The 12,637-nt window shown below is 33.8% G+C and overlaps 1 protein-coding gene across 1 annotated transcript; it reads left to right on the plus strand.

The window, feature by feature from the left end:
• The first annotated feature begins 1,152 nt into the window (after positions 1–1,152).
• LOC126727241 (cysteine-rich receptor-like protein kinase 10) lies at positions 1,153–7,433 on the plus strand. The gene is made up of 7 exons (XM_050432809.1): positions 1,153–2,100; positions 4,999–5,127; positions 5,600–5,727; positions 5,857–6,067; positions 6,198–6,435; positions 6,626–6,776; positions 6,880–7,433. Exons 1-7 carry the CDS (start codon positions 1,221–1,223, stop codon positions 7,222–7,224), a joined length of 2,082 nt encoding a protein of 693 aa, XP_050288766.1. The 5' UTR covers positions 1,153–1,220; the 3' UTR covers positions 7,225–7,433.
• Positions 7,434–12,637: the final 5,204 nt, after the last annotated feature.

The following is a 12,637-nucleotide window of genomic DNA, read 5'->3' on the forward strand; positions in this document are numbered from 1 at the left end:
AGTCCAATGCTCTATTTTTTGTTTTTTTTGGATCTGTCATATACTTACTAGCCACAATGGCTGCATTAGAAATATATATATATATATATATATATATATATATACATATTTTGAACGCTGCATCAGAAATATTAAGTCTAGTACACACCATCAAGTACATGAGACACCCAATTACATTAGCATATGACATTTTAGATATACACTTTGACTCTTACCTAATATTAATATTGGATGCAACTGTAAGGACAATTTGAAACTGGCAACAAGCAGCACCTTAACCGTTTTTAAATCAAGTATTCTAAACATCTCTAACACCTTTTTTAAGATCCCTCTATCATGATGAGTTTCTATTCCAAGGATCTTCTTAATAGCTCCAACATTTTTTGTGTCAAATTTGCATCTCAACAAATACTTCAATTGACAATTCAAAATGCATGATTAACTCCCTAAAGTAATTTGAGATTTTTTTTTTTTTTTTTGCAATGTACCACCTAGCTTCTAATCTTGGCTAGTGGTTTATTAAACTGTGGTTTGAAATGTTGTTGCTTTGTTTGCTTCCTTGACTTGAACTTGATGTTTTGCTTGTTGGTGTAATTTGCAATTTGCTATGCTCATTTATTCCTTTTGTTAATAAAATTTACTGATTATTCATTCCAAGAATAAAAAGTATTTTAGTAATTTCAAATGCTAAAATATTACCAAAATGCTCCTCAATTGTTTAGATTACTTAAATTGCACTTTTTCGTTAAAGTTAACCCCAAATTAGACAATATGAGGTTTGTTATTTGTGACAAAAGAAAACTCCAAAATTAGGTTGTTAATCTTGCGCTCAAAATTTTTGGGGAACATTATAAATCAATTAAAGATTTAAGTGAAAATTTTCCCTAAAATTTTCCTACCAATATCATGTAATAAAAATGAAGAAAGTTCAAATAAGTTTCGTTAATTCAAAATAAATATATCCGTGTTTTCAAATTCAAACCCTTCACATCTACGTGGCCCACGGTGGAAAAGACATTTTTGAATTCTATTTTGTCCTATTTGTCTATAACTATGACTAGTCAGTCTTCACTCACGTCTGTATATGTAAACCGCGTATTATTCAATTAAAAGCTTTGAATTGGTCATAAATTAAATGAAGTTTCCAGCACCTTTCACCCAAGTCAATGTAGAATGGCGCAGATACATGAACTGACGAAAGTATAGAACAGGAATGACTTATGAGTCTTATGCTAAAATTCTTCAAACCTAGCCACAACTGCAGAGGAACAATGAAAATGGGCCATTCGAGACTACTGTTATTCTTCTATGTTGCTCTCATTCATCTTGTTATTATTCCCACAGCTGCCCAATACTGTTATGGCACTGGAAACTACACCAGTAACAGTACCTACAGGGCAAACCTCAATACTCTCCTGGCCTCAATGATTAACAACACCAAAATTAATTATGGGTTTTACAATTTTTCTTTTGGTGAAGCTCCCGACAAAGTATACGCGATTGCGCTCTGTAGAGGAGACACTTCGCCCAGCGACTGCCGTAATTGTATCAATGGGGCTAGATCCGACCTATTGAAAGCTTGTCCAAACCAAAAGGAGGCAATCATTTGGCCTGATAAATGCTCACTTCGATACTCAAACAGATCCATATTTAATGTTATGGAAGCTAACCCTCGTATTGCCTTTTACAACACAGGAAATGTCCAAGACGTAGAAGCTTTCAACAACGTGCTATTACCCTTGTTAAATAGACTAAGAAACCGTACTGCATCAGGAAATTCTACTCACAAGTTTGCTCTGCAGAGTGCCTCTGCCCCAAACTTCCAAACCATATATGCACTTCTTGAGTGCACCCCTGATTTGAGCAAGCTAGACTGCAACAGTTGCTTGGAGCAGGTTCAGAGTTATATACCACAATGTTGTAATGGAAAACAGGGAGGTAAATTTGTATCACCCAGCTGTGATATAAGGTTTGAAGTATACTCTTTTTATGACCCTTCAGTTGAGCCACCACCATCACCGCCGCCGCCATCACCATCACCACCGCCACTAGTCCCATCTGCAGCATCCCCACCACCAGAATCGCCTACAACTACACCAGGTATATAAGCACTGATGTTTCATGACTTTTTCATTTTTTATTTTATTTCTTGACTTAGACGTTGACTTATCTTAATCTTGGTTTAATCATCCTCAAAAAAAATCTTGGTTTAATCATTTATTTGTTTGGTTGTTTGCAGTGGAATTGTTATCTCATATAATAGTTTTTTTTTTTTTGGTGTAGAAGCAAACAATAATATGTTTGCTAAACAAGATTTGTTTTCACTTGAAAGAGGATCAAAATCATTGAAATGCCATTTTAATTATAGTCTGAATCCAGTTTTTAAACTACTACTTTTAGACCACATAAGAAAAGAAGTCATTGGTTTTCATATGTTTACATTTTTTTTTTTGAAAGTAAAAGATTAGTTTTCATATGTTAACATGACGGTAGTAGAAGGAAAAGTCTAATACAAACGATTAATTGAGTTGATTTTCGTTTTTGGTTAAATGCGAACGAATTAGTTCTTATTTTTCCTTGGCTATTCTAGGATCTGGAGATTACAACCCTTCTTAAATATTATGCATGAATTTGTTGAGTTATTTTGAATATGACCACATTTATGACATGAGTATGCGACTGTATTTATTGCTTGAGAAGTAAAAATTCATTCCCCAAAGAAAAAGCTTTGCTTGCCTACCACTCGGAAAGTTCAACGAACATCACTTCCTTTTGTTCTGGGGCACTTACATCTTAATCTGCCTTTTAAGTACATTAAAAAACTCTTATATCAAAAAAAAAAGTACGAACTATGAACTCCCTGGTCAACATAGAAACAAGAAACGATTTAATTTTTGGTGTCGTTACCTTCTCCCCATTTTTGTTCTGTTTCCTATCAGAATTGATTATTAGGCTGTCTTAAATAAAAAAAGATTGCATTACTATTATTAAAATTGAACCATAAAATAGATATAATAAAAATAAAAAATATGTTGAAGTACATGGCAGTATCATAATATATATATATATATATATATATATATATATTTTTTTTTTTGAGAAAATATAGATGACTAAAATAATTAAAAATAAATAAGGATTATTTTTTCTTGAAATATTTGTAATAAAGTCTTAACTCAAATAATATTACAACTTCTTAGAACATAACTTTGGTAACAGAAATTTATCTAAAACAAATCATCTTAATAATTTTATATACTTATAGTGACTTACATAATAAAAAATCATAGATGTCGAGCGTGTAACGTGTAATTAATGAAATCAAATGGAATAAGTGGTATATATCAAATCCATCTTTTATTATATTACTACATGTTAGGATTTAGTGCCAAATTCCGTAACTTCTGATCCTGTTTGAGTTATAAAGTACAAGATCATGTGTCCAAGATGCAATTCTAGAGAAGGCAATTTCTTGAAACTTGACTGCCTTTTGATTATGTCTCGATTAATTGAAGCAAGCTTCTTGACTAAGCCTCACTCTATCAAGATTCGAGACACAAGAATCCTAATTTCCCAATTGTTTAATTAAGTTGGTTATTGACCTGGTATGTGTGTGCTACATACTGAACTATATTAGATATTAGGTCTCACTAAAGTCGTGTCAAGTACGTTTTCAAGAGTATTGATCCAACCTCTATTTTCACCATAACTCGAGTGTTCTTAAAGTAAATCTCATGATACTGTTTCCAGTAGGTGATCTGAGCTATAGAGCCAATCCTAGTATATGTTTGCATTGCAAGTCAAATCTCCAAGGCAGTCCTTTTAGTAACGAACGTGATTCGGGGATGGACTATGGTTTAGAATAGTCCAATGGTCTTGGAGCAAATAGTGGTGCCACATTTGTAAGCTTTGAATTGGGTAGCGACTATGATCACATGGGTATAATTTGGTTTGTATAAATTCAATTCTAATAATGAAATTCCTTTTTCGGGCTACGGTTAACCCTGTAGTGGTTTTTTTTTTTTTTTTTTTCCTTTGGATGTGTCCATAAGTTTCTTTACTTTTCTTCTTTGTGCTTTATGTTTTTTGACGTGCATAATTTGTGGTATTTAACCGGTAATAATTGGAATTGTATAATTTGTTAGTTTGTCAAATTTTACTAATTTCCATTTAAATCAACCAACGGGTCTAAATATGTTTTTCATTGCATATAATAATGTCATTTCTTATATGGTTAAATCCCCTTTTAATTGCCTTAAATACGCAACCCCTATTTATAAACCCAATCATGCGTATCATGAATCTCTAATATCTCATATATAAAATAGTGTCCCATCAATTAAATTTATGGTGTGACCTATTATTCATGTGAAATTAGAGAATACACCTTTACTGTACTCTTGCATATTGTATAATCTTCCCTTTTGTAAGATACTCATCAATAAACTTTCTCCAAAAGAGCTGGTATTCATAAATTAATGCCAAGGCATAATTATGCAAATTTATGGACTTGTTAGTCATTAATAAAATTTTCACTTATTTGTCATTGTTAAAATTTTCACCTAAAGGGTAGGTATTACAAAATAATTTCAAGGATTAAACATGCAATTTTGTGGACTCATGAATCACATTAAGTGTAGAATTTTGGAATTAGTCTACTATACATATATTTTCCATGTTTTTTAATGAGTTAAAACTTATAAGTGTAAGCTGTTAGGAGTTAAGACTTAATCACGTTAATTAATTATGTTCTCTCTTCTCTCTCTCGCACCCGAAAATCATAACCAAAAGCCATAAGTAGAAATGTGTAGCCATGCTATTATACTTACGACATAACAAATTATGTGTAGACTATTTTTAGTGGTGTAATGTTCTATCTATATTAAGTCATTTTTGCTTTTAAGTTTTGTTACCGCTCCTCTGCATCCTCTAGTAATGTTCATTTTAAAATTCAACACTCGGAATGTTTTAATGAAGGCAGAGTTCCGGATTTTGCAGGAAAGGAAAGCAACTCATCTCGAACTACAATCGTTGTGGTAGTGACAACTATTTCTGCTGCTGTACTAATCATCTCGATCTGCATTTGCATCTATTTAAGAAAGAGGAACCCAAGGAAGAATCTTGAAAGTAAGTTAGAAATTGGTTTACCTTTCCTTGTTGCTAAATGATAAGTGAATCATTACTATAAAAGGACGAAAAACTACCATATGCCTACAACTTGTATGTGGTGGTGTAAGCATTGTTTGAAGTATTAAGCAATATTAGTGAAAATAAGATTCCACTTTTTCAAGCATTATTTTCTCCTAATCATTTAAACAGAACAAAAGCATAATTTAGCTACCATTAATTGGACATGAAATTGGTTCTAGTGGAAACAATTATGAAAACTAATTGAAAGATGAGCGTATGCAATAGTTTTACTAAAACAAATTTAAGAATATTACATATAGGACGTTTTTTGCTCCATTTAGAGTTAAAGAAGACACGATTCAGCAATCAGTTCTGGATAGCCCCCCTTGTTATTTTTGTGTACAAATAATTACAATTTCAATTGAGTCAATACAGTTATCTAATTCAGACCTATTGACTTGTTCTTCAGGTGAAGCTGAAGAAGAAATTAGTGCTGTTGAATCTTTGCAATTTGACTTTGGCACAATTAGAGTTGCTACACAAAACTTCTCTGATGCTAATAAGCTTGGAGAGGGTGGATTTGGTATTGTTTACAAGGTAATGCGACATTATCGAGTGAAATAAATATCAATTTTACTTTTCCTAACATGTTAAATCCCTAATTTTGAATATTTGAGGATTACATAATTATATTTAAATTTTTTTAATATATTTTCATTTTTTCAGGGTATGTTCTCAAATGGACAAGAAATAGCTGTGAAAAGGTTGTCTAAGAATTCTTCACAAGGAGAAGTAGAATTTAAGAATGAGGTCATGTTAGTTGCTAAGTTACAACACCGTAATCTTGTAAGACTCTTAGGATTCTGCTTGAAAGGGGATGAGAGGCTTCTAGTTTATGAGTTTGTGCCAAATGGAAGCCTTGACCGCCTCATATTTGGTATGCTGCACTTCTATCTTAATTGTCATGTTCTATTTATAGTCATTTCTTCTTAAATGATCTAGTGTTGGGTTACAAACACTTCCACATACAGTGTTTATTGGAATTATACACTTACATGAATATGTAGATCCAATCAAGCGAGCACAATTGAATTGGGAAAAGCGCCTCAAAATTATTGGGGGTATTGCTCGAGGACTTCTTTACCTTCATGAAGATTCTCAACTTCGTATTATTCATCGAGATCTCAAAGCTAGTAACATTCTACTTGATGCCAGTATGAACCCCAAGATTTCTGATTTTGGTATGGCGAGATTATTTCAACTAGATCAAACTCAAGGCAACACAAGTAGAATTGTGGGGACCTAGTAAGTATATCTCTCATACTATTAATATAGAATAAAAACCATTATTTGTAGAGAGAGTGGGGAAGTCCTTAAAAAAAAAAAAATTAATCATCTTTATTCAAATATGATGAAATCATTAATTTTAAATTATAATATAGAAACCTCTATTACCATGCAAATAAACTTATCTTATTCTTATCCACATGTATAGTGGATACATTCCTCCAGAATATGCGTTTCACGGACAATTTTCAGTGAAGTCCGATGTTTTTAGTTTTGGTGTGATAGTCCTAGAGATGGTGGCTGGGCAGAAAAATAGTACTTTTCAAATTGAAGACAGTGGAGATGGACTTATAGATTATGTGAGTACAAGTGCTTTCCCTTCATTCTAACTCATAAGCATGGCTAGTAATTCATATGATACCCTCAGGTTATTGTGTTTACAATTTTAACATACCTTTGCAGGCCTGGAAACAATGGAGGGATGGGACAACTTCTAAACTTGTGGATTCCACATTGCGTACTGATTCAACAACTGAAATAATGAAATGCATCCATATTGGGTTACTTTGCGTTCAAGAAAATGTAGATAGGAGACCAACCATGGCTTCAGTTGTTCTCATGCTGAATAGTGAATCTATGAGTCTACCAGTACCATCACAACCAGCGTTTCTGATGGACAGTAGCACTAGATCAAACATGCTCTTGGTGGAGCACCATTCAAGGGAGATGGGGTCAACACAATCCAAAAGTAACTCTGTCCAAGCGTCAGCAAACAATGTTTCAATTTCGGAATTAGATCCTCGCTAGAATTGTATGGATTTTACATTTAGGGCTGATCATATTCTCACATCTCCATTTCCATTTGCATTTCATAAAATCAATACACCACATGTTGCATTTTACAAGGGTGATGCACGATAGTTGTGCCAATGTAAATTTTGCTATTTCTAACTGCGTTTTGGAGAGACATAGAATTAAGCAGTGGTATCTTATGGAGTGGCTATATGTTATCGCTAGAGTGGCTATATCTCATCGCTATCTCACAGGATGTGGAATTTACATGGTTGAGCTAGAATTTTTTTTCAAAAAGGCCATATGTTACCTTCGTGAACTAAATTGAACTTAACAAAGTTATACTACATGTTCTTTCTTAGTATTAAAATAATTTATAATTTATTCTAAAGTTTTTCTTTTTTGACAATCTCTTTTTCTATATACACAGTAACACAGGTAAACAATCACTTAATTAAATTTTCTTAATAAGTTAATGCAATTTTTTTCTTAATAAGTGTATATAGTCGATCAAAACTAAACAATTGAAGTAAATTTGTTTCTATCTTAATATACAAACAAATATATAACAATAACTGAAATTAAATTATACATGATAATATTATCAAATATAACCATTTAACAATCAATTTAGCAAAAAAGAAAGAAAGAAAAAAAGACATCACATGACAAACAAGAATATTTTAAATAACTTAATTTAATTGTTCAAAGCAACTATTATCAAATAAACAATAGCAAGTCACTGTTTTTTTTCTTTTTTTTTTTGATAGAGCAAGTCACTGTTATTAGAATACAAAAATTACTATTATAATATTTAAATATAAAATAGTAAAACAGTAGCAACACAAATTAAAATGTGCAGGCTGGAAACCATTTTTGACCTTTAGATTTTTTTATAACCAAAAAACAAAAAAGGAAAATACTCAAAATAGAGAAAAGAAAAAGAAGAGGTTAGAAATCTCTACACGTTAGTCACTACAGTGACTTTTTAGTAACTAAGATTCTAGTGGAGAGGATCAAACCGCATCTAAATAAGCTTGTTTCCCCTATCCAAACGGCATTTGTGCAGGGAAGGAAAGGATTAGATAACATTTTAGTCGCTCAAGAGCTTTTCTATGCTTTGGATAATAAAAAAGACAAGGAGGGGTATATGGCCATTAAAGTTGATTTGGAGAAAGCGTATGATAGAATGGAGTGGTGTTTTATACACAAAGCTCTACATGCTTTCCACTTTCCTCAAAATCTGATTAAGGTGATAATGAGTTGTGTCACCTCTACCAAGGTGTCTATTTTGTTTAATGGAGGGAAGTTGGAAGCTTTTAATCCTTCACGAGGGCTTCGACAAGGAGATCCTTTATCGCCGTATTTCTTTATTTTGTGCATGGAGTACTTAGGCCATTTAATAGAGAAGAAATGTAGGGAAGGAGTGTGGAAGCCGTTGAAAGCCTCGAGAGAAAATATTGGTATCTCCCACCTCTTTTTTGCGGATGATTTACTTCTATTTGCTAAAGTAGATGAGGATGCTTGTGAAGCTATATCAGAAGTATTGGATGATTTTTGTGAGGAGTCGGGTCAAAAAGTGAGCATGGAGAAGTCAAGAATCTACTTTTCCCCTAATGTGCAAGCTGAAATTAAGAGCGGAGTCTGCTCAAGGTTGGGTATTCAAGCCACGGTGAATATTGGGAATTATCTTGGATTTCCAATCAAACATAAAAGGGTTCCAAGAAATAGAATGAACTTTATAGTTGAGAAAGTTATGAGCAAGCTGGTTGGTTGGAAGACTAGATTCCTTTCATTTGTAGGCAGATCAGTTTTAGTGAAATCAGCCATGTCTACTATTCCGAATTATGTTATGCAGGCCTTTGCCCTTCCTGCTCACCTTTGTGACAAATTGGATAAAATTAATAGGGACTTCTTGTGGGGTTCAACTAGTGAAAAGAGAAGACTTCATTTGGTAGGGTGGAGTAAGATTATTAGGCCAAAGGAAGAGGGAGGACTTGGAATTCAAGCTGCGAAATTTAAGAACTTGGCATTATTAGCAAAGCTAAATTGGAGGCTGAATCAGGAAAAAGAAAGTCTATGGGCGAAGGATATTTTGAAGAAGTATTGTTCAACGGATAGAAGGAGAGCTAGAGACCCAGATAAGTTGCCATGTTCTCCAAATTGGAGAGCCATAAAAGCTAGGTTTCAGACCTTCGTTGAGGGTATTTGTTGGGGGGTAGGGAATGGAGAAAGAATTAAGATTTGGGCGGATAGTTGGATAAGGAGATGCTCATTGAGAGAACTGATTGAAGGCCCTTTGACTCCAAGGGAGATGGATATGAAGTTGTCAGAGTTATTTCTTGATTCGGAGCAGGGGTGGAAGTGGGATGCTATATCCTTTGAGTTGTCGGTTTGTATTAGAGAAAGGACTAAAGCTATTCCAAGGCAACTGGTTGGAAGAGGAGAAGATGTGATTATGTGGAAACATACTAAGGATGGAGAGTTTACTACTAATTCTGCCTATGCTTGGCTGAATGGATCACAACAAGAGGAGACTAATTTCCAAGGGCAGTGGATATGGAAGATAGATATGTTGCCAAGGATTATTAATTTTCTTTGGCTGTGTATGCATGGAAGTCTGCCTGTCAGATCGGTTTTGGCTATGAGGGGAATAACAAGGGAGAGTTGCTGCCCTTTATGTAACAATTTTTCGGAAACTATTAGTCATTTATTGAAAGAGTGTGTGGTGGCAAAAGATTTCTGGTTTAAACTTAGAGTCCCCCATGATATGGTTAGTTCTTTTGCTGATTTGGACTTGCTTGAATCGCTAAAAGTTAATTGCCAAAGTAAGACGTTACATTACTCTTCTGTGCCGTGGTCTTATGTTTTTTCCTTTGCTATTTGGAATTTGTGGAAACATAGAAATGGTATGGTATTTAATAATAGCATTGTCAATGGAAGCTTACATAGTGTTAGTAAAAATCAAGCCTTGGAATATTACTACTGTGTGGGTAAGGCTAGGTGTCAGAAGAATATGGTGATTTGTAATGTCAGGTGGGAAAAACCTCCCTTAGGATGGTGTAAATTAAATACTAATGGGGCTTCCTTTGGCAATTCGGGAAGGGCAGGAGGAGGGGGCGTGATTAGAGATAGTGAGGGTAGATGGTTGAGAGGCTTTGCTCGGTCTATTGGCTTCACAACCAGCATTACAGCAGAATTTTGGGCTCTAAGGGATGGTTTATTGCTAGCTGTCCAAATGGGAGTGCAGAAGCTTGTGATTGAATTAGATGCCAAGGTGGTAGTTGAGCTGGTGCAGTCTTACTCTCCCTCTAATGCATTTTATTCTTCCTTGCTGGCTGATTGTAGGTCGCTTCTGGGCAAGTTTCAGCACTACAGGGTGCAGCACGCATTCAGGGAAGCGAATAGAGTTGCTGATGCTATGGCTAAGCTAGGAGGAGTGATGCAAGATCATTTTGTAGTTTGGGATATTCCCCCATCTGATGTAATATCAATTTTTTTTTGTATTTTGATACTAATAGGGAAAGTATATGTAAGCTTGCTACCTCTAACTTAGCCATTTTGGCTTAGTTGTGTAATAATATTTCCTCTTAACCAAAAAAAAAAAAAAGATCGGTCGAAAAACTATTTTCACAAAATAGAAAAGGGTACAAATGGTGAAATAAATAAATAAATAAATAAGTTAATTTGCAAAGATGTAGCCGGTCAAATGATGCAACAGGAAATTTTGTGCTGGTTACGATGAATTATGTCTTTTTTTTTTTAATTGCCGTTCAGTGTTTCGACAGGTATATTGGTTTGGTTTGAAATAGGGTGTTCGCGGTACAGTGCGGTATGGTTTTAAGTTATTTTTAATACCACATTTTGTGGTGCGGTTTAACTAAAATCATAATTATACTGCATTTTATTTTTGAAGTCACATGTGCAATGTGGTTTTGAGTTAGTCAAAATCATAACCACACCTCAATTTATTTTTGCGCTCACATATGCAGTGCGGCGCATAAGATGCGGTTTAAATGGCTTAAACTTAGTATATTTTTTAAATTTTGAACATTTTCTATGCAATCCAAAACTATTTTTTTTCCTTTATTTTGGGCTAAGTTTTAAACTACTAAGCTAGTTTTTCTTTATTTTGAGCTGGCTTTACTAGTCAACACTTGCTAGGGTTATAAAACTTTTTTTATTTTGAAAATTAGGGTTATTAAACTATTAATAATATATTTAATATTAAAAATAAATAAATATATTAATATATAGACAGGGTGTAATGCGGTAAGGTTTGTGCGATTTGCGGTTTTCTTATTATAAAACTGCAAATCGCACTACACCATACAGTGCAATGCGGTGCTGTCCACTATTACTTGCATTGCAGTGCAGTTATACCATTTTACATAAGGATTTTGTGGTTTGTGTAGTTTGGTGAACACCTGTAGTTTGTATCAATATGTCTCTTCGTAGATTTTTTTTAATGTATTACTGTATTAATGCCACATGCCTTAATAGGTGACAATTTAAGATTAGGCTTTTATCGTTATATATAGTAATAAATATAGAGACAAAGACACCACTTAAGCTAAAAGCTTAAGCCAGTTTGGATTCAACTATATTATACTAACCTATCAAACAATCTTTCCCCTTACATTTAAGTTATTGTCTCTCTTTGGTCACAAATAAGTCCTAATTGCTACCCAATTTCTTTTTGTTTAAGTTTCAAGTTGTGATTAGATTACATCATTTACATATGAGACCATTACATGTTTATAGAAGGAAAATCGAAATATTTATGCACCAATGACTTTTTTTTTTTTTTTGAGAACACCTTTGATTAGCTGACACTTGGATATGTTATGAATTGGTACTAACTTGGGTGAGTCTCTAGTTTTCCATAACAAAATCCGTGTGTTTCCAAATGCGACCCGCATCTACGTACTTGGTCCACGAAGGAAATCTTTCTTTTTTTTTTTCTTTTCCATTTTATCTTATTGATATTAGTCTTTAGTATTTACTCACGTCGTCGCGTCGAGAAAATCAGTAATATCACCTCCTTCGCGTCTACCATGTATTATTCTCTCTGTCTAAAGCTTTAAATTGAAGTTTCCAACGTATTAGTCAATGTAGAAAGTAGATACATGCATGAAAGTACAGAACAGGAATCATATACATTGCTAGACTAAAATGCTTCCAACCTACAACAGCAGAGGAAAAATGAAAATGGGCTGTTCCAAACTACAATTTTTCTTTTATTTTGCTCTCGTTATTCTTTTACACCAGTAACAGTACCTACAGGGCAAACCGCCATAGCCTCCTAACCATGATTGACAACAATAACATCGATAAAGGGTTTTACAATGTCTCTATAGGTGAATCACCCGATGAAGTATACGCGATTGCACTTTATAGAGGAGTCAATTTGCCCAGCGAATGCCGT

Source organism: Quercus robur, chromosome 5 (genome assembly GCF_932294415.1).
Source record: "Quercus robur chromosome 5, dhQueRobu3.1, whole genome shotgun sequence".
Classification (NCBI taxonomy): domain Eukaryota; kingdom Viridiplantae; phylum Streptophyta; class Magnoliopsida; order Fagales; family Fagaceae; genus Quercus; species Quercus robur.

Excerpts from the sequence above, each read along its gene's own strand:
- LOC126727241 (XM_050432809.1), top strand. The coding sequence starts at position 1,221 with ATGAGTCTTATGCTAAAATTCTTCAAACCTAGCCACAACTGCAGAGGA. Across the intron at positions 5,128-5,599 it reads CCCAAGGAAGAATCTTGAAA|GTGAAGCTGAAGAAGAAATT; the intron begins GTAAGTTAGAAA and ends CTTGTTCTTCAG. Across the intron at positions 6,436-6,625 it reads AGTAGAATTGTGGGGACCTA|TGGATACATTCCTCCAGAAT; the intron begins GTAAGTATATCT and ends CCACATGTATAG.